We start from the raw sequence: 27,083 nt of genomic DNA, 5'->3' as shown, positions 1-27,083 counted from the left end.
TAGAAAAGAATAAAAATCGAAAAGGAAAATAGCCTGAGAAATTGATGCTGGTTAGGCCCAGACATTAAATCTGAATCTAATAAGTACCATTAGTACAATGTCTAGCATCATAATGAAATTTAACACTACAAGATTTGAATAAACACATTTATTTGGTTAATACAATTATATAGCTATATTCAAAAAATTGTTCTTAAATTTCCACAACAGAGGCCTCATCTTCTGAATCCAAATGTTTAAAATATTACTGATATTTAGTAGTTAAATTATGTATAAATATTTCCATTTTGGTTTTTAATTGCCAATTACCATTGGCATATTTTACAACCTGTACAATTGTTTCCTTTTTACATAAGCAAAGTTACTGTTTGCACCTATACCTGCTATGAACCAATTTCATAGAAACAGAATCAATTGAAAAGCTTTTTTCATTGTTTAAAAGCTTCTAAACTATGTCCAACAAAATTTAAGACTAGAAGATTTGATTAAACAAGTATAATGTATACAAAAAATTATTATTAAATTTCCACAATAACAGGAGCCTCATCTTCATCTTCTGAATCCAAGTGATCAAAATCCCACTGATATTTAGTGGTTAAATTATGTATAAATCTTCCCATTTTGGTTTTGAATTGTCCATTAACATTGGCATCTTTTACAGCCCTATACAACTGCTTCAGTTTTACATAAGCAAAGTTACTGTTTGTAACTATATCTGCTATGAACTCTTCTGGAATCTCCTGTATGTGGATCTCGGCAATAGAAATAAATATATCGTACAACTTTATGTGCTTTTTTATACCAATTTCACAGGAACAGAATAAATTAAAAAGCTTTTTCCACTGTTCAAAAGCTTCTAAACTATGTCCAACTAGAAAACAAATATAGCATATTTGCATTTCTCCTAAGATTTCTGTAGATATGGTGTATTTACTTATCATTTGGTCTAGTACATAAGAATGATCTAGAGAATGTTTTGTTACTTCAGAAGGTGTTGAATTTTCAGGGTAAGTTCTAGCAGGAAATGCAGTTAAACGAAGTTCTGTACCTTCTTTAATTTTCAAATTAGGTAAAAATGTATGTTCTGTATTTTCTGTAAGTCTTGATGTTTTAGGAGAAGACTGATCACAATCTTTATTATTTTCTGATTTCCTTTTCCCTCTAGGTCGCTCTGCATCACTACAAGATTCTAGCTCTAAAGCTGATTGTACATAACCAGATACTGGTGATATTGCCTCTACTAAGCTAGTTGTAATACACGAAGTTAAATCATTCCATTTTTCGTGTATATCGTACGGATAAGGACCCAAAAAATTATCAAGAAGTAATATATTTTCTTTTATTCTGACTACTTCGTCTTCGGATACTTCTTCTTTACTTATACACTCATTCACTTTGTCCCACTTTTTAACTAAAACTTCCGACTTCCTGAATGTTTTGAAAAAGCCAATTCTTGGAGCTACATCTCCTGTATTCGAAACTGAACTGAAAAATATATAATGTATACCTGGGGGTATCATTTTTACCCCTCGAAATTTTTCGCCTGTATTCCAAGATTTCATATCTATGCCAAACTCAGTTCCTTCAGGAACGTCTAATAAGATAAAAAATGCTCCTTCACTGAGCAATCGTTTTGCTGTTAGTTGATCCATTATTCATTACACAATATTCAGATTAAGTCTTATTTGGTTGTTTTGATTTGTTACTTCTTTAAAATTTGCTTCTTCTTTTTCCTCTTTATTGCCTTTTTTACCTAATAATATTCAGCCAACATATAAGATTTTTTATAACTTAGGAAAGAAAAATTAAATCCATCGAAATATCTACAAATTCATCAGAGATAAAACAGGTAAAATTCAAAAATTATTACTTACTTATTTTCCAGTGGAAAACATTTGTATATAATAGATTATACATATATAGCAAGATTATTTTCTTTAGTATAAATTAAACTTATAGATGTGCCACTACTTCGTGGCAAAATATGTGTATATCTAGTCTATTAAAATGAAGCTCTGTGATCAAAAAGCGGCAGTTGTATTTTTAGGTTATGTGCATTGTTTTAAAATTTTAAAATATTCCAATGATTGATTTGATGGAAGCTAATAGAAAAAACTTGAGCGAACCTTTTTATGTAAAACAGTTATCAGAATATGGGCAAATAGTCTGTATTCAATTTTCTCCCTTCGAATGGTCTCAAGATGTGTTCTTAATTGGTTTCAAGAAGAAAATATTGCTTGCCCACTTAGAAATAACTGTAATATACAATTGAAAATCTGAACTATGTATTATGTTAATTTTCAATATTTCAGGATATTCTTTCAGTAAAAATTGTTACGGAATTTTCACATCCAGTACGATGTACAACGTTAAGTATATCTCCGGATACATCGCTTGTAGCCTTACCAAGTAAAGTTGTGTTTTGTGCTGGAGGCAGTGATTTCAAAATTAGAGTGTTTAATAGTGACCTTTCCGAAAACAGCACCTGTAAAGTAAGTGTCCAAGGTTGTATGTTTAACATGAATTGTATAGCTTCATTTTAGGTACTTAGCGGTCACATAAGTTATATAAACGACTGCATGTATGATCCAGAAAATAACTACTTGGCATCAACTAGTGATGATAACACTGTAAAAATTTGGTCTACAGATGATTATGTTCTGAAATCAACTTTTTCTCTTACATCTCCAGGTATATTTTGTAAGATAATTGACATTTAACACATGGAGCTCCAATGCCGTCCATAGGCCCGCACGACGTGCTTTATTTCTAACCTACATGGCCTATCAAACTGTGTTTTATAGTTTGGTTCGACCATCCTAGGTCCATGAAACATTACTTTATAGTTGGTCCACTTCTGTTGTGAATGTGAGGACAATGGAAAATTCAGGCCATAAATCGAACTATTCTTACTTAGTTATACTTAGTATTGTCTATGAAACATATTTATAAATGTTTGAACACAAAATAGACATAGCAGAAAAGTAAATATGAAATCACCTTAAAGCAATAATTTCGTCTCATTTAATATTTTTCAAATCACATTATATTTTTTAATAGTAAAGTTTTCCTCGGGCCTCACATAAAAACATTTTTTCTTACTTTCTGTTTCAAATTAATCTTTTCCTCAACTTTTCTTGGATCCATACCCTAAATGGGGTTTAAAAGCACAAAAAAATTTCTTGTGTCAGGGTAAGGTTTATCAATTTTGGTTGGGGCTCAACGTGTTAAACTGAAATTAGTTTTTGAACAAATATTTTTCAAAACAATTATAGAATGTCTATTCTTCTCATTAAACTAGAATGTAATAGATGCATTCTAATTAATGTTATTTGAAGAAATTGCTATAAAAATTTATGTTAATTTATAATTTTCTTCAACTTCTTAGACCTTTTTATATGTTTTTTTTGGTAATTTTTCTTGATTTTAGGTTTCTTTTCAGTGGAAATCAGTTCATAACAAAGAGACCTAAAATCAAGAAAAATTATCATGAAAAAATTTTTTGTTTGTATATATATTTTTTTATCGGCAAAGTTTTTTTTAGGAATCAGTGTTTGCTGGCATCGTGCTGATAGTTGTAAGCTTTTAGTAGCTGAAAAAATTGGAATTATAAGATTTTATAATGTAGAAACCGAAACATCCATATTATCCATTGATTATAATAAACCATTATCTTGTGCTCACTGGGCACCATCAGATAGTGATGTAATAGCATCCCTTCAACTTGGTGAATTACTTATATGGAACCTATCGAAACCCTGGTAAATAAATTATTTATTAGGTATCCTAGGATATGGTATAATAACTTGAATCTAATCTATTAAGAAAATATACAGTAAGATTTTTGTTTTGGTATTTCAAATCCATGGTTGAAAACTATTTGTAGAAAAGTGGTATTTGACCTCAGTTAAAGTGTGGTGAACAATTATTATTCAATTGGATGCTCCTAGCTTTTTAGAGAAACTAAACTACAAAATGACTAAGAAGCTTGGAAAAACAATAAAATATTAATCTTATTAGCTCTTGAAAATCAATAAACAGTTATCTTAAAAGACTGCCTTTAGAATTATTTATGTGTTAGGAAATATGGGAACTTAGTTGAATATTTGGATATGATCCAGAGCAGGAATGTCCATGGAAAATTTTTTGACTCAACACATTTTGTTTTTGTGTTAATAGAACATTGTGGAATGACTGTACAACGCGGAATTCGTATTATTAACAACTTAATCGAAACCTAAGTAATAATTCTCACTAATCTGAAAAAACATACTATAAGAATAGCAAATTGTATTGTTACTTTTTACTTCAACAGTCACAACTAACAGACTTATTACACTGTTATTGGCAACATTTTATTTTAATTGAAAATTAAACACATTTATCTACTTATATTATTTGTAAATAAATTGAAAGTTTTTCTATTTTAAAAAAAAGTGGCCTGCGAGATCATAATGTATTCCCAAAGTGGCCAGAAGATCATTTGGGTTTGCCACCCCAGTCTAGAGGTTATCTATCAGTGGTTTAGTAGTGGTCTAACATTAAGAGTATTGAGTAGACTAGTATAACACTGTAGGATCTAAACTAATTATAATCTAGAAGGTAGTAGAGGAAAAAGTATTTAAAACCGAAATTTCACCACATTAATAACATTTGAGTAGAAGTGAGGCATTAGTTAATTAATTTGTTTTGATTTTGAACTGTCTTTAAAACAGAACCGATTATTGAGGTCAAATAGAAATTAAATGAGAAAAACATTGAAAAAAAATCGACTGATTGGAATGTTACACAGATATTAAATTTTGTGATATATTTTATTACCAAAAAGGCTTATTCATATCAACTTGCTTTGTGGTAAAAGTATTATATCATGAAGTTGTAGTCTGTGACCCAATTTTAGATTTAATGATAACTACAGCAACTGACTTGAGCCCTGATAAACTTATTTTCATATAGAAAAGACTGCATTTAAAAGTGTGGTCCAAATAAGGAATGCTGGGAGTAAACCATCTGGATAAAGATAAACTTTGATTTCTCATAAAATTTATATAGCTGTTAAATTTTTCCAACATTTTTTATGTACTGTTCATTGCAGATTATTTTTATCGAATATTAACAAAAATATATGTGGTTATGATAAATAAAATTCAAGATATGATTAATGAATTTAATATTGAAACTCAATTTTTTTTAGTTTACCAGTTCAGATCAATACGCTATTTCCAGAAAATGGGGGATGTATTCAATTTTCACCTCAAGGGGAGCTTATAGCAGCAGTAAATAGTTTGGATGGTAGTTTGAGAATTTTTCATGTAAAGAGTCAGGCAGTAAAACTAACGGCTGGAGTTACTTTACCAACGAATCTTTGCTGGCATTATAGATATCCATTAGTGTGTATTGCAGATGATTTTAAATTGTGTTTTTGGAAAGTTACTGCTAATTAGGTTTATTTTATGAATAAATCAATTTTGAGAAGACTGTTTTTATTTAATAGGAAGTTTGTATTGCAAATTAACTTCCCTGTCGAGAAACTCCTCTTCAGGGAGTGGTATTCAGCATTATTAAAAGTATATACAACATACTGGGATAGGGTGAACAATTAATATTAATTTGGTCACTAACTGATTTCGAATTGATGTTAAGAGCTGATATTTAAAATAAAATGAGGAATTTATTGAAAAATAATCAGTTGTTTAACTTGAGTAAGTCGTTTAACGGGTTTTCACAAAAATGAAAAATATGAAGTTAATATTTGTTTATAAAAATAAAAAAGTAGTTAGGCGTACAGAGTTTCTGAACCATTATTTGTTTTGGCTAGCTGAATTTAAAAGTAGTTGTACTTTGTGAAAAATTTTTGTTTTTGGTATATAAATTAAAACGTGATCGTTGATCGATCCCAGTTCCATATCAAGAAAAAGGGGCACAATAAACCCTTTGGGTCGTAGTGTACATGACATCCTAATCACAACATACTTGATCAATGATGGGCGTTAGGAAAATCGAAAATTGTATTAACTCATCAAACTGTACTTGATGACCGTTTAATTAAGGTAAGAAGGGCTATGGACAGTTTGTAAAGATGGAACCCACGTTGTGAAAGTTCACTCATAGTGGTAATATATGGACATATGAAGTAGCTGATTACCAGTCAAGTGTCGATTTATTAAATATTTTTAGATACCATAAAACCATCATCATGTTCTGAATTAATTAAATTTTTCCCAAACTCAATCATCTATTGAAGCTAATATTCTTTAATCTCTTTTGGCACACTCACCTTAATAGGACTTTCCAGAAATTATGATTGGGTTGACCTGGCTAAAAGTAACAGATACATTCTGTACATCTCTGACAGAGTTTGATGAATTTCAGGTAAAGTCTTTAACAAGTGAAAATCCTTATAATATAACTTATAATTAATTATGCGAAAATGAACGTGGGACTTCATATTGTAGAATGGATAAGGTTTGTATTCATCGATATAGGTGTGATTGTCCAGAGTATGCTATCAGAAGCCAAAATATTTTAGGTGATGCTGCTCAACTACTTTGTGAAGAAAACCATCAGATATTACAAAGACCTTAATGAGGAGATTCTAAGCTTTATAAGAGAGAAAAGATCTGAAATTCAATGTCTAATGATAATAGATGAAATGGAGAATAGGAAAGGCGGAATGTGACACTGATAAAGTTTTTAAATTCTTTGGATCATGAAAAATACAAAAAGTAATAGCATAATTTCTTTATTAATTCACAAAATTCATAGGAAAAATTAGTTTGATGATGGAGAGTGAAACTAGACAAGTAGTGACTAAAAGGAAATTACGAGAGGCAAGAATTCTCTCCATCAAACAAAAAGATATAAATTGGTTTCCATGTATATATTAAATCATTTATTTAAATTTTGTAGTATGGTTCAGGTTTTATTTAGATGTATTCACGATAATTGTAAGTCGGGATTAAAAAAATAAATTAAATAAGTGTTCAAAAATGGTGTAGGAGTATTTATACTATTGTATTCATGTAAACGTTATCTTCTATCAAAGTAAAGCCCGAATTTTTTTTGATAAAAATATTCTCATAAGATTCTTGTGAGTTATAATTGAAGCTGCGGTTCTTTAAATAAATAAAATACTTCAATGTTTTTGTTTGTTTTTTTTTAATTCTGTATCCCCCGCCTTTTCGTGAACCTTCCAATAGGTATGTCATACCTACGACAAATAAAAATGTGTTTCAATGAATTCAAACCATATTGAACTTTTTTTTGTTAAATATTTCTCGTATGCTTCTTCGAAAGAACACTGTTGTATTAAGACCATATAAAACTGACTTTTCAATGGTTATGGGTAACAAAAATCCATTCTTACGAACAATAAGAACTTTTTATTCTAGGAATCTACTTCAAAACAACAATAAAAGAATTATTATTTTAATGGGTATATGAAATCAACAATAGTTTGGCATCTTATTGTTCTAATTTATAAATCGATGATATGAGGTATAAGTAATCTGTGATCACTAATATTTTGTGATAGAAGAAATATTTTTTAACTATTTATCACAATGCGCGAACAGATTATGTAGTCGATTCATAGATGATAATAATTCAACTCCATTAAACCTATTTATAATTAATGCTGAAGAGAATATACAAACACAATGTTAACGTAATCATACTTACCTGGCGTAGGGCTTACTGTGATCATTAAGGCGGTTCCTCCAGGATGAGGCCCTTTCATTACACTACGGTTGGGCTGACTCTTGCAATTATACCTAATGTGGATAACTCCGGCGCGGTATTTTTGGTAGTCGGGACTGCGTACGCGCTGACCCGAATGTATAAAAACAAAACATAGTTAGGAATCTCTTGGATCATAATTAATATGACTTTCCAGTCTGTTTGAAATATCATTATAATCACAAAGTTATAAAAATACTGAATAAAGTGAGATGATGCTAAGGGGAATTCAAATATTTATCTAGCGTCTGTGCTTTTGTTATTGAACGCATATACAAACGTTTTGTTTTATTTAAATAGATTTGTTCCTTTAAGTCATTATTCCACTAATTTTAGATTGGTTTTATTGACCAATGGATAATTAGGAAAAGGAAATTTTGGTAAGATACAGATAATGAAAAAAGATTAATTACTAGTTTCATTATGACATCAATTTTTTCTGTTAGTTCCGCAAATTTGCCTGGTGTGTAAATAAACAAAAGAAAATGTCTTTGTTCCTGTGGGTGTAAACGTGTGGGTCAATCTATTTTTCAGCATAAAACAGTTTTCGATATTCACTATTGGTGAGTTTTTCTATGTCGAAAAACTAGATGGTAATCCACTTTAATGTTAATTTTACACGATGCAACAATGAATTTTTAATTTATTTTCTTTAAAATCTATGCATAAAAAAAGTACACACATGAAATATTAGAATATTTATGGATATAATATTATCATTAATTATTAATTTAATTGAAAAAAAATAGGGCATCGTCCGTCACATGCACTTCAATACTCTTTTGCTTATAGAACTAAATACTAGATGGCGATACATGTTTTGAAATATTATAAACCTACATATGTTTGATTGCCGTTGATAATCACTACGAACGAAAAATGTATAGTTATCGCTTCTCGGCCTCTGGCTAAGATCAAAGTGTAGTATCTGTTCTTATCAGCTTAATATCTGATACGCCCCGCATGCGGGGCCAGTATATTAAACTGATTTTTGGAAATTGATGGAGGGCTAAGGGGCTTGCTCCACCTCCGTCGCGGGTTGGCCCGGTATTGCAGTACCTCCGGGATCGGCCCATTTTAAATAATCAAAACATAAATAACAATTAGTACAGATAATAATTATCTGCACAACTAAACATAAAGCAATAATTTACAATAGCAAAAAACTTTGATGAATTTGGTAGTAAAAATTAAAATTTTTAGAAACTGTCCCTTTCCCATATCGAAAGGAATATAATATAGAGAACCTACTTAGTCTCTCTGGCGCGTCAGATTGCAAATTAGGGACATAATCTCCAAGCACAGTCTTTACCATACACAATTGGAGTTTTTCGAAGAAATCGTAGTATCGTTGTATATTTGATTTCAAAGTGTACCCACCATCTGTTGTCTAGTTTTCTTAAACCTCTATTCCACCTCATTACATTCAGACGTCCTACTTAGATACTAAATCCTAAAATTAGAAACATATATACAGAGATTCGTTGTATAAAATTTGGAAGGATAAGGAAGATTTTTTTTTGGGGAATTTAGGTATGTTTGATTCGGCCCTGATATAGGAATTTTTTCCTCTGCAGGGCTGTGGATGTTGTGGTTTTGTTGGAATGTGTTTGACAAGCTGCTTCTAGTGGGGTTTTTTTACCAAGAAAACGAGCGACGCTTGCAAATAAAAACGACCCTATTATTTTTTTGGTTTTTTTTTGTATTTTTTTTGTTTTTTTTCCTAATCTAATTTGGGGAGGGCGGGTATAGCTGCGGCTGTATTATTCCTTATCGTCGGCCATGTGGCTGGAAAACCGGTTCACCAGGTTGCAGGGAAACCGTAGAAAACCTGCAAAGCCGACGATTAGAAACTTATGAATACACTTCCCTTATATAGTTACGTTTTCATAATGGCTCCACTCCTTTCAAATCAAACAAATCGCACTCTTCGTAGGCGTGGGCGTTGGTTCGATAAAAATTAAAAATTGGAAAAGAAAAATTATTGAACATGAACATTATGTATTACTTGAAACGAGCATACTTCAGAAATTACCTACGAAAATGAATTTCAAAGCGTTTAACGTATTAATAAATCTTCTAAAAGCTTAGGTACAGTCAAAATATGGAGTATACCTATATAGTAGTATTAAATATATGAGTACACTTCATAATTCAAAAATAATATTTTATTCTACGAGACAGTAGGTATTGTATCAGTGCAAAACAAAGATCAACCATATCCTGGTAGTAACGACACGATTTCTCGCTACATGAAACTCATTTCAAGATTTGAGATACAGTTCTTTATTATCTCAATCCATTCCTCATTACTTACCTTTAATTATACTGAGAAGTTTTTTCTTATTAATTGCATCCTATGGTTATACAATTCTATTCGCAGTTTCCTGCATTGACGATAAAAAACATCGTGGGAGACGCCAAAAATTCTTTTAGGTACAATCATAGGTAATTATCTAAAAATCATCCCTATCGAATTGTGGTTGTGGGGGGTATTAGAGGGAGGTATATGTAAGGTGGAATTAGCCGTCGGTCATTGTTTTTAAGTTAGGTTAGGTTAGGTTCTACTCAAGAACACTATTTATACAACATCTTTCCGTGCTCTTTTAACACCACCCCCCGTCACACCCCTTTATCCTTTTTTCACCATATTTTACCATAAAAAAGTAGTTATTGAATTTTCAATTTTTCCATAAGTATTTTTCTATGATAAAATGATAATTACTTATGATTATGTCAATTAACAATTATAATTGTTCATAATTCCACTGAATTAATTTCATATATTTTTTTATGATGTACTACTGGAATATTTTTTTGTGTTCAGTACAGTTTTCGTTATCACCCCCACAACCCCAAGTCGATAGGGGACGGGGTATTATTTTTAGATAATTGCCCAATTATCTAGTGTGGTAAAAATTTGAGGACAATCGATGGGTTTTTTTATTTTCGTAATTTCAACCTCAAAATGTAGTATAATTTTCATAAAAAATGTCTTTCTAATATTTATAAGTAATTACATGGTTTAATCAAAATATTTTTTTCGACAATATTTTAAAAATGCAATATCATTTTGTTACATAAACCCCCCACTAACTTATATATCTAAAATTAACTATAAAGAATGATTGTTACTTATAATACAGGAACATTCGTAATATAAACAAAAGCTTGAAATCATTGCCAAGGCTAATAGTTTAGTTGTGACATTTTCGTTCGCATAGCAAAAGAAATCTGTTTGGATTTTCCGGTTGATTGAGACACACTTTAAGTGTTGTAATCAATTATTGCAGAATATATAACAAAATATATAAACATGACTAAAACAATGTAAGTACTACACATTATAAATTCTTAAATACTATAAAGCAATTTTAATTTCGAATAAACATTTTAGTACCTAACATTACAGCAAAACAATCAAAGCCAGGTATCCTACTAATATTATAAATCTAAAACTTCAAAAGTTTATTACTTAATCACGTAAAAACTACTGTACGGTTTTGGATTAAATTTAGTAGAAAGTTTATTATCTTGAAAAAATGATGGGAATATCAAAAAACGATCTAAAGAATTTTCTTCCGCTGCATATTTGGTTTATATAGATGCATTTTGATTATCTAAGGTGACTTTAGGACTTTTGGGACGTTTTTTGATGCTCTCACGATAACAAAAACTTTCTACGGGGTTAAAAAAGATCCTATTTCTGGTAACAGTTGTAGAAATTTATTTCACTCATGTTGAAAAGCGAATTTTTCACGCGTGTGTGTATTAATGCAAGCTTAAAAAAAGCTTCCATGCGAGTACAACCCCTTGTTTTTTCTACGACCATTCAATAACAAAATTCCAATTAAGTACTTCATTTCTATTTATAATAATTATTAATGTTAATTTTAATAGAGTTTTCATAATTATTAAATTATAATTTTGGGGCAACTTTATTCTTAGAGTTAGTGATAGTATTTATTATATCAGAAGGCAGGTTGATAGTCATTACTGTGTCAGAAAACAGATTTTTAGGAGTTTTGGATTAAGGAATAAAAGTACGAATATCAATAACTTCAGTATTGCTTTTAATGCTTTTGGATGGTACAGCATTTGAAGAGGTTTCGTGAAACTTTGTTGTACAGCATGTTGACAGGAAGCGAGGTTCTTCTACACGAAGTGTGTAGCCATCCTATGGAACCTCCATATTGACATTGATATATTCCTTCGATTTAATTTTTTGGGTCCGTTTCATATGGTGTTCTTATAATTTTTTTCTTGGTACTCATATTTTATTCATCGTATAAAATGAGGTTTACATGAATGAAACTATATTATTCATTATTATGTTGTTTGTTTACAATTTAGTATTAAATGAGGTAATATCAGTCTGATAAATTTGATAAGGTAGATCCAAGGACCTTTCCACAAATGATAACACGGTCTACTTAATCAAATCTGACGACACAAATAATGTGGTTTCTTTCAGGTAAATTTTATTTTATAAAATGTGAGTAGCAAGTTTTATGGAGGGTAGATATAATGAGAACAAACTGTGCTTATGAAAAAGTACCACATTACCATGGCACCACATCACCATCAGTGTAAATTTCAAAAGAAGTGCCAAATATTATTTACCGCCTGGACTAACTCGTTATACCACAATTCATCTACAATTGTAATATTTATACCACACCGTTTGTCTACGCCGGTGCCATTCTGAAAGGTTTTTGAGCTGTTAGTTATCGTATACAGCCGGGCTCTTTTTCAACTTTTCTCCTATCTAAGTTACTCCTCCTCACCTCCATATTATTCCGTTTCGTCGGGTGCATTTTCTCTATAAAATGAGTGGAATATGTTTTGGTCTAATAAGTTTGTTTCACAACAGAGAGTGGACTTTCCAGCTATCTTCCCAATCGCTTTCTAAAAGCTAGAGACTTAAAGCCTACAGAGGTAGCTGAATTCAAGGAATTTGTCGGATTACCTCTAACTGACCGGTATCGGCAATCCTTGGAAGAATTGAGAGGTTAGGACTGGTAGTGAGTGGAACGGTTTCATACCGTTATCAGTTATATATCAGAAATGCTCAAGAATAATTGGCAATCCACGATATGGTCCAATCGTTTGTTTGTTTTCCGCAATTAGAAGCACTTACATACAAAGTTGTTCCAAATATCGCTCAGCTGTTAAATTCCCATAAAAGAAATATAGACCAATAAATTTTCCAACCCAAATGTGTGTTTTGATCGAATCCAGTGGGGGGTTTTCCACTTGAACGAAAAGTCTTAAAATAATACGGTATGTAGATAATTTGGATTTTCATCACAATGCCTCATGAATATTTCACAAAATTCCTCCCCCAAGAGTTCGTGAACAATTGGAACTTTGTACGGATATAGTTTTTATTTCTTAAAAACTTCACTACAAACGACTGACTAATATTTTATTGCAAGTTGCATTGTCTTCTATTGACAGCAAAATATCTAAATTTGCATCGTCGCTTATTCCTGGTCTTCAAGATTTTGGAACATGTTTTACCCACGATACTTCTGGTCCATCCAGCTAGCAGCCAAATATTCGGAAAAATTAAAAAAAAATTTATGAATCGAAAGGATTTTCTATGCTCGTTCTGAAAATCCAAACCCCAATTTTTCTTTCGATAACTCGATAATTCGATAAAAAGATGTTAATTAAAACCGTGGTTGCAAATTCAGATTACAAAATATTTTTTATTTCCGTCCCAAAGAGTCCTCTGGGAAAACTAAAAATATCTATCAAATGCCCCTTATTCTCTCGTTTCAAAAATATTTTCCTTTTTATATAAAGTCTTGGGGAAACCTAAAAAAAACAATTAACTAATTATTCCGGATTATTCATTGCGCACAAGCCTGTGAGTTGGCTGTGCGCGTGCGCAGAACTTGACGTTTTGATAATTGAATCAATTTGAATTCTAACGTAATTACAGTAATAGATGGATGTCTCAAAAGTCATAGGCGTCGTTAGATGCAAAGTATAGCATTTCAAACTAATGTTTGAAGTAAAAGGAAGGAACGGGTAGTTTGTGTAATGAAAAATTAATTAAACATTAAGTGCATTAGGAAACATGTGACTTTTGAGAGATCCATTTATTACTGTAATTACGTTACTTAATTAGTAAATAGAACGATCTCCTATCGTCTACACTATTTTAATCAGTTCAAATCAATTCAAATTGATTCAAACATCAAAACAAACGACCGTTACTTCATTGCGCACAGCCAACACACAGGCCTGTGCGCAATGAATAATCCGGAATAATTGGTTATTTTTTTTAGGTTTCCCCATGATGTAAAGACTACAAGGTGTGCTATTGCGCACTAGCTGGGAAGCAGCCAATGAGAATTCGCTCCCAAAACGACGCGCTAATTTGGGAGCGAGTTGAAAATGAGTATTTTTAATTTTTCCAGAGGACACTTTGTAATCTGAGTTTGCAGCCACGGTTTTAATTAACATCTTTTTATCGAATCAACGAAAAAATTCCGAGTGTGGATTTTCAGACCGAGCATTGAAAATCCTTTCGATTCATATATTTTTTTAATTTTTCCGAATATTTGGCTGCTAGCTTGATGGAGCTCAATACTTCCGCCGACTGAACTTCTATCTGTTCCCTTTCGGTTCAGAGAACTATAATAATAAATGTACTTGATCTATTGATCTATTCAGGTTTCCAATCATAATGCGCCTGTCAGAGGATTAATGAAATTAGGCCTATTCCTTGTGGAAGAGTCCTTGCTAATCCACAAATTGCCCTTAGTCAAGATTTCAATACGAACGTATTCGAAAAGTAAATCAACAGATCACCTATATTTAGTTGGTTCACGATAATGTTATTTTTTCACCAAATTGACGTCGATTGGAGGTCTGAACCCGAACTACTACGACTTCGGGGTACCTTTGAATTGTTATTACATATTTCAACGATCTGCTCGCGAAACAGGCTCTGTATAGAAGGATGGAATCACCTGGTATAAGACAAGCTAAGGCACACATAGATGGACCTTCTGCCTCATTATCAAACATTTCGTCCACTTAAATAGGCGCAAATGTCAATAAATGACTGGACTTTGAATAGGAATCGGTCATCTAAGATGCCATCTACACATTATGAGCATCATGGACGACCCGGAGTGCCGCTAGTGTATGGAAGAGGAGGAAACACAGACTACTTCATCTGTGAGTACTCAGAAACACTCAGAAGCCAAAGTGCCTGTCAAGTTTTCAAATGACATCTGGCTTTGGTAATTTCAAGTGGGAGCTTATTAGAATGTCTATGTGCTAATCGATCGTTGGCCGCCCATTATCTTAATATGAACTATGAACAGACGTGGAATGTTCAATCATTTTTGGATGATATTAGATGAAATGAAATGAAATTATTTGCGCGAATATATTTACAATAAGTATTTTCTGTAGTTTTTGACGTGAACGTCGTTAGTGTTGTTTTTCTTTTTTTTTTCGTTTATTCTAATTCAGTAAAATAAACAATGAAACCATTGTCAATTTATTTTGTTTGACACGAGTTTTCATCTTAGTATAATTACCCAGACTTGTTTTTCTCGTCGAGAGTAGAATTAAACTGTCATCAATTATGTAAACCACGTAAGAAAAGCTGGAAATAATATATGAGGCTGAACATATTTTCGCTTGTTGTAACTGGTATAAAAATAAATGGTCACTTGAAAAAATACTGCATTTATTTTTAATCGGGAATGTTCGATTAATTTAGTTTTACGTTCAATCAAATACGCATAATATCTAATTCTAAGATAAGGCAATAAACAAAAATAAAATATAAATATAGTACATAATTCATTTGAAGAGTTTTTATTGCTAAAAATGTTTAGTGTTTATTGGCGTAGAAATAGAACTCATAAATATTTTATGAAAAATAAATAATAACGTTTAATAATTGAAAACACGGATAATCTAAAGAATCAATTTTTATTTTTTAAATAATTTATTTAGACAAAAACGACGAGAAGCGAAACATCATAAACTCAAGAAGTTGTTTCAATAACAAAAAATTTATGAACTTAGTACGATACTTGAGCTCTTGGCCGTTTTTAAATTCTTTATAAACGAGTCAGTGACAAATCTCAATAAACTTTACATAAAGTTTCCATTTTATTTTTATTATCAATGTAAAGATCGAACGCCTTCCAGTCAAGTTGTTTTGAAAAATTTCTCAAATTGAATTTTGCGTTGCTCTTGACTAAAGAAGGATCAACACCAACATAAATCAAGGTAATTATACACTTTCACGGTCACCTGGTTTTTTGGCTCTAGAAAATCGAAAAATGGATGAATTTTAATGATCTTGGTATCAAAATGTTCCATTTTACGGCGGATTTATAAAAAAAATTAGTAGAAATAGCTGTAATTAAAATTTCTCATAGTTTTACTGTTTTAAATCGTAAAAAAAACGGTTTTGCAAAATAATCCTTTACAAAAAATTATGATAATTATACACTTTCACGGTCACCTGGTTTTTTGGCTCTAGAAAATCGAAAAATGGATGGATTTTAATGATCTTGGTCCTAAAATGTTCCATTTTACGGCGGAATTATAAAAAAAATACGAAAATTAAAAAAAAATAAATATTTTTTACAGTTTCATGATTTTGAATGCAAAAAAATGACTTTCCACATATAATCCTTCGTAACTGTTTCTGACGTCGTGGAATCAAGTTCGTATATTTTTTTTCGCAATTTACATAAAAAAATGAATATTTTGAAAAAAAAAGTTTTTCTACTATTAAGGTTTTAAACTATTAAAAACCGCAAATTCAGCCACTACCCCCGTGTTTTTCATAAATTCGTCGTAAAATGGAACATTTTGAGACCAAAATTATAAAATTTATCTATTTTTCGATTTTTAATGGTCCAAAAAGTATTAACATCGAAGAATATAGTACGAAACTATTCACGAAAATTGATTGTTTTTCATCGATTTCATTTTAAGCTATAAAAACTGAAAAAATCATTCTTTTTGGATTTTTTTTTCAAATTGTTTATTAATTTATGTAGAATACAAAAAAAATATAAGAACTTTATCTGATAATGAGATAATTTTTTGTAAAGGATTATTTTGCAAAACCGTTTTTTTTACGATTTAAAACAGTAAAACTATGAGAAATTTTCATTCCAGCTATTTCTACTAATTTTTTTTTATAAATCCGCCGTAAAATGGAACATTTTGAGACCAAGATCATTAAAATCCATCCATTTTTCGATTTTCTAGAGCCAAAAAACCAGGTGACCGTGAAAGTGTATAATTACCCAAATCAAAAACAGAATGAGGCTGTTTACAGAGCATTGTATCCGTCATTTTCAACCGTAAGCTGTTTCACTCATCATTAGATGATGACTCACGTGGTGAAGGTAATGTCTCGGTGACTACTCCAGAAAACATTAAATTAGTGGAAGAAATTGTCATAAGTGACCGACGCCAACAAAACAGAAAAAATTTAAATATGACAAAAATTAGTGCAAAGTGCCTAGAATTGTCAGCGCAGTGCAAAAGCTGCGTCGAGTAGAATGTGTAATCTGATAAAATGTAACTGGTTTGAAACTATGGTTTTCTAATATGATCCGACATTCAAAATAGATTCCTTGAAGTGGTATCGGAAAGTAGAGACTGCGCCGAAAAAGCAAAGGTCACGAAAAGCACTAAAAAAGTGAAGACTACAAATGATCTATTGTGTATTGCTGCGATACTAGAGAACCCAGTGTTTATAGCTGATCCATCAATACCACTTTACCTTTTAAAAAGTCTTGAATATGGAATGGCCTCAATTGCCAGAGGTCTATTTCATACGCACCTAGGTGTTCTCAGGAGTGCCTCAGTGCTCCACACTTGTGGATAAAATCAACCGATGTAAGCGCTTGTTTCATGACAATGCTCCAGTTCACACTGCTTTCCTTTCCAAGGTTACTGTATAGGAATGCGGCTTCACAGAGATTGAATACCCACCGTATAGCCTTAATCTGACCTTGTTCGACTTCATCCACTGATGCCATCCACCCCTTGCATCTTCGGCACGGCTGGGCCCTGATCATAGAGGCTTAGTTAGACAATCTGAAAACTGTGTGGTAATAGAGGGTGAATATATTGAAAATATAGTCACAGTTTTTAATATTGTTACCTTTCTTTTTATGTTTGGCTAAGAACTTATGGAGTGCTTTAAGTATATATGTCTTTAAATACAGTTCAAGGTTGTTCTTCGAAATATTGGATAAGTACTCGTCCATTCACTGCGTCCCCCCCTTCTGATGACTTAATTATTCTCAACGTCATCACTACTTTTGTCAGAGTCATCTGCGTCATCTATAATCTGGTATCCTTTTTCTTCATGATCACATTCTAGTCATTTTTGTATTGTTCCATTGTCCAGCTCTTCCAAGTCTTTGACTTGCGTGGCAATAGATGCTATTTTCTTTGAAATATCTTCTAATTTGATTTTATAAAATACTTGTTAAATGTTGTTTAAAAATTGCTGTAAAAATATGTTACTTACAGAAAAATCATCTTTACATTATTTCCAAGACACAACTAAGTCAAGGCCAGATAAAGTTATTAATACAACAGAAAAAGTTAGCTAACTAATGGGAAGAGGGGGAATAGTTGATGGACCCCTCTCAAATCGTAGCCAAAACTAATTCTCGGAAAGGACTGGAGTTGGAAAGGATGAAGTAATACACAAAAAGTATAAGAATAAACTAAGAGAATTAATAAAAAACAAAATAAAACGGATTTTGAGTTACTTTTGAGTAAATACATTATTAAAAGAATGAAAACTTAACGTTATCTTTTAAAAACATCTGTTTTCATGATTGTTTTCATAAAACAACTGTTTGTTAATGTCAGTCTTACAATTAGAGTCTTACCAATTTTATGATTATAGCTTCCTCAATCGAATGAGAAGGGATAGAAATTGTTAGACGTACGGTAACAAGAATTGTTACAAAATTTAATGAAATGAGAAGCTCCAAGACCTGTAAGACCAGGAATAAGCGATGACGCAAAGTTAGATATTTTGCTGTGATTAGAAAAGAAAACCCTTACCGCAACTACACCAAAAAACTTTTTTTTTGCTCAGAGGTAGGGTGGAAGCTTATGCCTTCCTCACAACGGACGGGTGGAAATGCTGTGAGTTTGTGTGGGACTCTCACCCACTAAACCACCCTCCTCAATCCTCGGGAGTGTCGTACGCCGGGAGGACAACAAATTGTCATTGCATCAGCGTACAACACTTAACCTTTTGGATTTTTGAGCTGTTTCTTAGCTTCACTCTTCTCCACCAGTCCGTCAAGACGGCACAAGAAGAGAGAAAGTTACTGAGCCACTCCACCAACTTCAAGGTCTTACAGCTCCCAGGAGTGGACACCAAAAAACTGCACTTATACAAAGTTTAATTTCTCACGAGCTCTGAGGCATTGTGTTGAAATCCAAATTTTCTTAATAGTGTTGTATATCTGAGAGAAGTAACGTTTTGTTGGAGTGGTACAGTAAATAGGTACAATTGTCGCTACTAGGCTCGTGAAAATCCCTTATAGATTCAGACAAAGTACACCATGTAACTCCAAAAAATTCATGCTGGTGTAGAAATCGTCAGAAAAATTTTTATTCGTCCTTATTTCTTTATTTAGCTGAGCGATATTTGGAGCATCTTCGTATAGCAATGCTTCTGGAGCTAATTGCAGCATTTCTGGATCCAAAAATAGGAAAAGCCACCAATTTGGTTTCAGCAAGATGGTGGACAATATGATATTAATGTTTGAAGATATCTGGATATTCAGTTTGAAGGATTGTGGATTGGAAAACGTGGTTCTATGGAGGTCACCTGATATTAATCCACCAGATAATTTAAAAGACTTAATGAAACTAGACATGAAAACTCTGTAAATCAAGTCTACTATCGTCTCGGTCTATCAACGGGAAACAGTTTCAACAATTTCTGAAAGTAACAAGAATAAACTGTTTAGTTAATCCAAAAGGTATTAATGAAATTAAGTTTGCAACAAGCTCTATCAAATAAAAATTTAAAAAATATATTGATTACATCATAACTTTGACAAATTTGGCGGTTTATTTTTCTTACTTTTGTGAAGAGACGTGGAATTAGATAAAATGCTTGACGTGTTTTACATTTTATTTTTAATACGCTAAGCAGTATTCTATAAAACTGCTTTGTTCAATAAATTTTTGTTTCGTTGTTAATAGGATCATATAAAGTTTTACATACCCTTACATTCATAATGCTTTTAGGATTATTCTTGAATTGGTGTTTCAGATTAAATTTTTGTTATATATCACGTGGCGAACTAGATAGCTTCTCATAATATTTGGTATTCACACAATCAACAGAATTATTGAAATGCTCATTTTATTTTGTTGCAGATTTACTATCACTGGAAGTAGATTTATTGTAATGTATATAGTAATAATATCATTGTGTTGGTACTCTGACTGGAAGAAAGAAAATTTTACAGAAGCACCGTTGCAATTTGTCAAAGACTACAACTATAGTTTTTACGAAATGATTATTTCAAAAGGATCGCGTCCAGTTCAAACAAGGTACTATTTATTCAATATAGTTTTCACGCACATTAACAAAATTTGAATTTATTTATATTATACGATGTGTAATCCATTTTGGACTTACTATTTGATCCACTTTGGTGCGGTAATGAAAAATGGATCTTGAATAAAACATTAAGCTTTATTTCAAGTTGGAAAAATGAACCATAGAACGTCGCGAAATTTAAAAATCTATGTATAGTAATGATTTAATAACTCAAGGACTGTTTTTGAGTCATATGAGAAATTTATAAATGGAAATGGATAAGTTAAAGACGAGAAATGTTCGTAACGTTTCTCATCTTCAAAACAATTGAAATATTGGACAAATCTGATCGTTCAAATAGGCAATTGAGGTACCAAAACACAAAAATCTCAATCATCTGACGACCAGACTGACTGGCTTCCAGATTGATATGGGACAAGCTAAGGCACACATAGATGGGCCTTTCGCATCTCTTACCAAACAACTCCTCCACTTAAAAAGGCTTGCTTTTAACCAGACAAGCTCATCTAAGATGCCTTTTACACATAACAGACATCTCGGATCAATCAGAATGCTGCTGGATATGGAGGAGAAATAAATTGTAGACCACGTCGTCAGTGAATGCCTAGACATCGTTTTTTGGTAGTTTTAAGTGGTGCATGATGGGCCTATAAAAATGTGGAAGGACGTATATTAGGAATTCAAGAAAATTGTTTAGGTATTCAAAAATATCGTGTGTGGTATTTTAAACTGTGAAAAACAATGGGCGAATTAATATTGAATTGATGAACTATTTATAAATTATATTACAAAAGATATAAAAACATGTAGTCTAAATTTGTGACAGGTGTGTTATTTTATTTGTCTCGACCAAAAACATATGTTTCTGTTATAATAAAATTCAAATAAACACAAACACAATGATAGGTTGAATAACGCATAAATATAATATTTCATACGCACCTAGGTGTTCTCAGGAGTGCCTCAGTGCTCCACACTTGTGGATAAAATCAACCGATGTAAGCGCTTGTTTCATGACAATGCTCCAGTTCACACTGCTTTCCTTTCCAAGGTTACTGTATAGGAATGCGGCTTCACAGAGATTGAATACCCACCGTATAGCCTTAATCTGACCTTGTTCGACTTCATCCACTGATGCCATCCACCCCTTGCATCTTCGGCACGGCTGGGCCCTGATCATAGAGGCTTAGTTAGACAATCTGAAAACTGTGTGGTAATAGAGGGTGAATATATTGAAAATATAGTCACAGTTTTTAATATTGTTACCTTTCTTTTTATGTTTGGCTAAGAACTTATGGAGTGCTTTAAGTATATATGTCTTTAAATACAGTTCAAGGTTGTTCTTCGAAATATTGGATAAGTACTCGTCCATTCACTGCGTCCCCCCCTTCTGATGACTTAATTATTCTCAACGTCATCACTACTTTTGTCAGAGTCATCTGCGTCATCTATAATCTGGTATCCTTTTTCTTCATGATCACATTCTAGTCATTTTTGTATTGTTCCATTGTCCAGCTCTTCCAAGTCTTTGACTTGCGTGGCAATAGATGCTATTTTCTTTGAAATATCTTCTAATTTGATTTTATAAAATACTTGTTAAATGTTGTTTAAAAATTGCTGTAAAAATATGTTACTTACAGAAAAATCATCTTTACATTATTTCCAAGACACAACTAAGTCAAGGCCAGATAAAGTTATTAATACAACAGAAAAAGTTAGCTAACTAATGGGAAGAGGGGGAATAGTTGATGGACCCCTCTCAAATCGTAGCCAAAACTAATTCTCGGAAAGGACTGGAGTTGGAAAGGATGAAGTAATACACAAAAAGTATAAGAATAAACTAAGAGAATTAATAAAAAACAAAATAAAACGGATTTTGAGTTACTTTTGAGTAAATACATTATTAAAAGAATGAAAACTTAACGTTATCTTTTAAAAACATCTGTTTTCATGATTGTTTTCATAAAACAACTGTTTGTTAATGTCAGTCTTACAATTAGAGTCTTACCAATTTTATGATTATAGCTTCCTCAATCGAATGAGAAGGGATAGAAATTGTTAGACGTACGGTAACAAGAATTGTTACAAAATTTAATGAAATGAGAAGCTCCAAGACCTGTAAGACCAGGAATAAGCGATGACGCAAAGTTAGATATTTTGCTGTGATTAGAAGAAAACCCTTACCGCAACTACACCAAAAAACTTTTTTTTTGCTCAGAGGTAGGGTGGAAGCTTATGCCTTCCTCACAACGGACGGGTGCAAATGCTGTGAGTTTGTGTGGGACTCTCACCCACTAAACCACCCTCCTCAATCCTCGGGAGTGTCGTACGCCGGGAGGACAACAAATTGTCATTGCATCAGCGTACAACACTTAACCTTTTGGATTTTTGAGCTGTTTCTTAGCTTCACTCTTCTCCACCAGTCCGTCAAGACGGCACAAGAAGAGAGAAAGTTACTGAGCCACTCCACCAACTTCAAGGTCTTACAGCTCCCAGGAGTGGACACCAAAAAACTGCACTTATACAAAGTTTAATTTCTCACGAGCTCTGAGGCATTGTGTTGAAATCCAAATTTTCTTAATAGTGTTGTATATCTGAGAGAAGTAACGTTTTGTTGGAGTGGTACAGTAAATAGGTACAATTGTCGCTACTAGGCTCGTGAAAATCCCTTATAGATTCAGACAAAGTACACCATGTAACTCCAAAAAATTCATGCTGGTGTAGAAATCGTCAGAAAAATTTTTATTCGTCCTTATTTCTTTATTTAGCTGAGCGATATTTGGAGCATCTTCGTATAGCAATGCTTCTGGAGCTAATTGCAGCATTTCTGGATCCAAAAATAGGAAAAGCCACCAATTTGGTTTCAGCAAGATGGTGGACAATATGATATTAATGTTTGAAGATATCTGGATATTCAGTTTGAAGGATTGTGGATTGGAAAACGTGGTTCTATGGAGGTCACCTGATATTAATCCACCAGATAATTTAAAAGACTTAATGAAACTAGACATGAAAACTCTGTAAATCAAGTCTACTATCGTCTCGGTCTATCAACGGGAAACAGTTTCAACAATTTCTGAAAGTAACAAGAATAAACTGTTTAGTTAATCCAAAAGGTATTAATGAAATTAAGTTTGCAACAAGCTCTATCAAATAAAAATTTAAAAAATATATTGATTACATCATAACTTTGACAAATTTGGCGGTTTATTTTTCTTACTTTTGTGAAGAGACGTGGAATTAGATAAAATGCTTGACGTGTTTTACATTTTATTTTTAATACGCTAAGCAGTATTCTATAAAACTGCTTTGTTCAATAAATTTTTGTTTCGTTGTTAATAGGATCATATAAAGTTTTACATACCCTTACATTCATAATGCTTTTAGGATTATTGTTGAATTGGTGTTTCAGATTAAATTTTTGTTATATATCACGTGGCGAACTAGATAGCTTCTCATAATATTTGGTATTCACACAATCAACAGAATTATTGAAATGCTCATTTTATTTTGTTGCAGATTTACTATCACTGGAAGTAGATTTATTGTAATGTATATAGTAATAATATCATTGTGTTGGTACTCTGACTGGAAGAAAGAAAATTTTACAGAAGCACCGTTGCAATTTGTCAAAGACTACAACTATAGTTTTTACGAAATGATTATTTCAAAAGGATCGCGTCCAGTTCAAACAAGGTACTATTTATTCAATATAGTTTTCACGCACATTAACAAAATTTGAATTTATTTATATTATACGATGTGTAATCCATTTTGGACTTACTATTTGATCCACTTTGGTGCGGTAATGAAAAATGGATCTTGAATAAAACATTAAGCTTTATTTCAAGTTGGAAAAATGAACCATAGAACGTCGCGAAATTTAAAAATCTATGTATAGTAATGATTTAATAACTCAAGGACTGTTTTTGAGTCATATGAGAAATTTGTAAATGGAAATGGATAAGTTAAAGACGAGAAATGTTCGTAACGTTTCTCATCTTCAAAACAATTGAAATATTGGACAAATCTGATCGTTCAAATAGGTAATTGATGTACCAAAACACAAAAATCTCAATCATCTGACGACCAGACTGACTGGCTTCCAGATTAATATGGGACAAGCTAAGGCACACATAGATGGGCCTTTCGCATCTCTTACCAAACAACTCCTCCACTTAAAAAGGCTTGCTTTTAACCAGACAAGCTCATCTAAGATGCCTTTTACACATAACAGACATCTCGGATCAATCAGAATGCTGCTGGATATGGAGGAGAAATAAATTGTAGACCACGTCGTCAGTGAATGCCTAGCATTCACAGGTAGGAGGTTCAAGTACTTGAACTAGTCTCACATTTCCTGTTTAGTTTCTCAAAAGACATCGTTTTTTGGTAGTTTTAAGTGGTGCATGATGGGCCTATAAAAATGTGGAAGGACGTATATTAGGAATTCAAGAAAATTGTTTAGGTATTCAAAAATATCGTGTGTGGTATTTTAAACTGTGAAAAACAATGGGCGAATTAATATTGAATTGATGAACTATTTATAAATTATATTACAAAAGATATAAAAACATGTAGTCTAAATTTGTGACAGGTGTGTTATTTTATTTGTCTCGACCAAAAACATATGTTTCTGTTATAATAAAATTCAAATAAACACAAACACAATGATAGGTTGAATAACGCATAAATATAAAGTGGAAAGTCTCATTCACACTTTAAGAATATCTCAGAAGAATTGAAATAAACCTCAGATCTCGTTTTGAAAGTAGTTTATTTCAATATTATCGTAGAGGGATTTAAAAAGAAAAGTACAAAAATGTGGTGATGAAAATTTCGCAAAGATGAGTACCTACAGAAAACATCTATGAATATGAACTCCTAGTCATAGTTGAAGAACGTCTAGAGATACAGCGTCAAGAACTATCTTCGGGAATTAGGTTAAAAATAACTTTTATCTAAAAGAGATTCATTTTTACACTTATTTACCTGTACCCTGTTCAATGTTTTTGTCAAACTATTTGAAAAAACATCTGTTGAGTTTTATCAAAAGAGCTTTTCACTTCTTTCCCTTTATATTTACTATCAGGGATTCCCAAGAAAATATTCGCAATAAAGTGCCAAAAATTATAAAATAACACTTTCAGACCGGTGAATCTTTTTTTTCATAAAATCGAGAAATATATATGGACACAATTGAAAATGTTGATTAAGTGAGTTATAACTTGAGTGTTCAGGTTTACACGTTTAAAGACTCTCCAGCCATTTCCAATCAGTAATGTTCTTCAGTTTATCCTTGCTCGCCCTGACGAGTAAGTTTTCATCATCATCATCATCATCATAGTGTAGAAGGCGCAGCGTCTGTTCAGTTCCGGTTTCTCTGCAGTAGTTCCTGTGGTCGTCCAATTCCGTGTGGGATGTTGTTACGTACGATTTTTGCTATTCTATCTGTGGTCATTCTGTTGACATGCTGGTTCCATTCTCTTCTTCTTTTCCTCACCCATCTGACAATGTCGACTGTTTCGCATTTTTCCCTTATATCGGTATTTCTTTGTCTATCATTCAGTGTGTAACCCGTTATAGTTCTTAGCGTTTTCATTTCTGTTGTTCTTAGTATCCTCTTTGTTACCGACGTTTCTGCTCTTGTTTCTGCCCCGTATGTCATAATTGGTCGCACACATGTTTTGTAGATTCTGGATTTGCATGGTATACTGAGGTGCTTATTTCTCCAAATTGGTTGCTTAAGATGTCCCGATACTGTAGCTGCTTTGTTCACTCCTCACTTCATCTTCAAGGAATCCTGTGCTTGTTATTTTGCATCCTAAGTATTCGTATTCGAGTAACTTTTCAGAGGTGTTAATCGAACATAATTTACGTGAAAAAACTATTAAAGCAGCTAAGGAAAAGTTACTTATGGATGATGTTGACAGTTATTTACTGTTACTATTACATAAACGGTTTTTCTGTCGATATGCTACAATAGATCGAACTTGGATACACCATTATATACCAGAAAAAAGAATACAGTGGAAACATGTTCCAAAGAATGCAAAAGTAGGTTTTTCTTCTAATAAGATTATGATCACGGTGATCAGTATTCCAAAGATAACTGACCAATATTATTCCAATTTTCTAAAATGTTTCAATACCGAACTTCAGAAGAAACTATTGCAATAAGCTTCACACACAGTTTCAGCTTGCTGCTTCGATCTATTTTATTTTAGTAGAGTCTTCAGCCACTCAGTCATTATCTCAAATTGAGCTTACCGCTGTTATAACATTTTTGACTAAATAGAAATGAACACCGACACAAATCAAAAACAAGAAATAGAATTATGGACTCTTATTATGATACGACATCCAAAGTTCATAAAAAGCTCCAAAAAAGTGATGACTACAATATTTTGGGTATCCTCTGACTTACTAAGGGAGTTGCATCAAAATCATATTGAATAGAGGCGTACAAAATCAGCTTCATGACAACGCTACTGTACCCGAATGTGGCTTCACAGATGTCAAGCTTACAACATGTTGGGACTGTGAGGGTATCCTTGTGAATTAAATATAAATATGAACGCGGCATATTACTCTGACTTACTGAGGAAGTTGTGTTAAAAAATGATTTAAAAAAGGCGCAGCAAAATCAGCCGAGGGTGCGTTTGTTTCATGACAATGCTCCAGTCTAAGGCTACCATACTCGAATGTGGAGTCACAGAGATTAAACACCCACCAT

General features: G+C 32.3%; 2 protein-coding genes and 2 non-coding genes across 5 annotated transcripts; 3 read left to right on the top strand and 1 right to left on the bottom strand.

Annotated features, from left to right (window-relative positions):
• Window positions 1-133: 133 nt before the first annotated feature.
• LOC130891339 (protein AAR2 homolog) lies at window positions 134-2,030 on the bottom strand. Of its 2 annotated transcripts, none has more exons than XM_057795993.1 (2): window positions 1,875-2,030; window positions 134-1,823 (listed from the first exon to the last, which is right to left on the bottom strand). In XM_057795993.1, exon 2 carries the CDS (start codon window positions 1,650-1,652, stop codon window positions 519-521), a length of 1,134 nt encoding a protein of 377 aa, XP_057651976.1. In that variant the 5' UTR covers window positions 1,653-1,823; window positions 1,875-2,030; the 3' UTR covers window positions 134-518. The 2 variants fall into 2 exon arrangements, with proteins under 2 accessions (XP_057651976.1, XP_057651977.1); XM_057795994.1 differs by having other exon boundaries at window positions 134-1,753; window positions 1,875-1,956.
• LOC130891342 (nucleoporin Nup37) lies at window positions 2,029-5,475 on the top strand. The gene is made up of 5 exons (XM_057795997.1): window positions 2,029-2,257; window positions 2,313-2,492; window positions 2,544-2,691; window positions 3,545-3,761; window positions 5,195-5,475. Exons 1-5 carry the CDS (start codon window positions 2,084-2,086, stop codon window positions 5,442-5,444), a joined length of 969 nt encoding a protein of 322 aa, XP_057651980.1. The 5' UTR covers window positions 2,029-2,083; the 3' UTR covers window positions 5,445-5,475.
• A 2,197-nt stretch (window positions 5,476-7,672) lies between these two features.
• LOC130892118 (U1 spliceosomal RNA) lies at window positions 7,673-7,835 on the top strand. Its single transcript, XR_009058997.1, has one exon. It is a non-coding gene; the product is annotated as a U1 spliceosomal RNA (small nuclear RNA).
• A 791-nt stretch (window positions 7,836-8,626) lies between these two features.
• Window positions 8,627-8,818, top strand: LOC130892120 (U2 spliceosomal RNA). Its single transcript, XR_009058999.1, has one exon. It is a non-coding gene; the product is annotated as a U2 spliceosomal RNA (small nuclear RNA).
• The last annotated feature ends 18,265 nt before the right edge of the window (window positions 8,819-27,083 follow it).

The sequence above is a fragment of the Diorhabda carinulata genome, chromosome 3 (assembly GCF_026250575.1).
Source record: "Diorhabda carinulata isolate Delta chromosome 3, icDioCari1.1, whole genome shotgun sequence".
NCBI classification, from domain to species: domain Eukaryota; kingdom Metazoa; phylum Arthropoda; class Insecta; order Coleoptera; family Chrysomelidae; genus Diorhabda; species Diorhabda carinulata.
The sequence above is the reverse complement of the archived record's forward strand: the minus strand, read 5'-3'. Positions and strand labels throughout refer to the sequence as shown.

Bases quoted from the DNA above. Each gene is read 5' to 3' on its own strand.
- LOC130891342 (XM_057795997.1), top strand. From the start codon at position 2,084: ATGATTGATTTGATGGAAGCTAATAGAAAAAACTTGAGCGAACCTTTT. The intron at 2,258-2,312 runs GTAATATACAAT...TCAATATTTCAG, and splicing joins TTGCCCACTTAGAAATAACT to GATATTCTTTCAGTAAAAAT. The intron at 2,692-3,544 runs GTATATTTTGTA...AGTTTTTTTTAG, and splicing joins TTTTTCTCTTACATCTCCAG to GAATCAGTGTTTGCTGGCAT.
- LOC130891339 (XM_057795993.1), bottom strand. From the start codon at position 1,652: ATGGATCAACTAACAGCAAAACGATTGCTCAGTGAAGGAGCATTTTTT.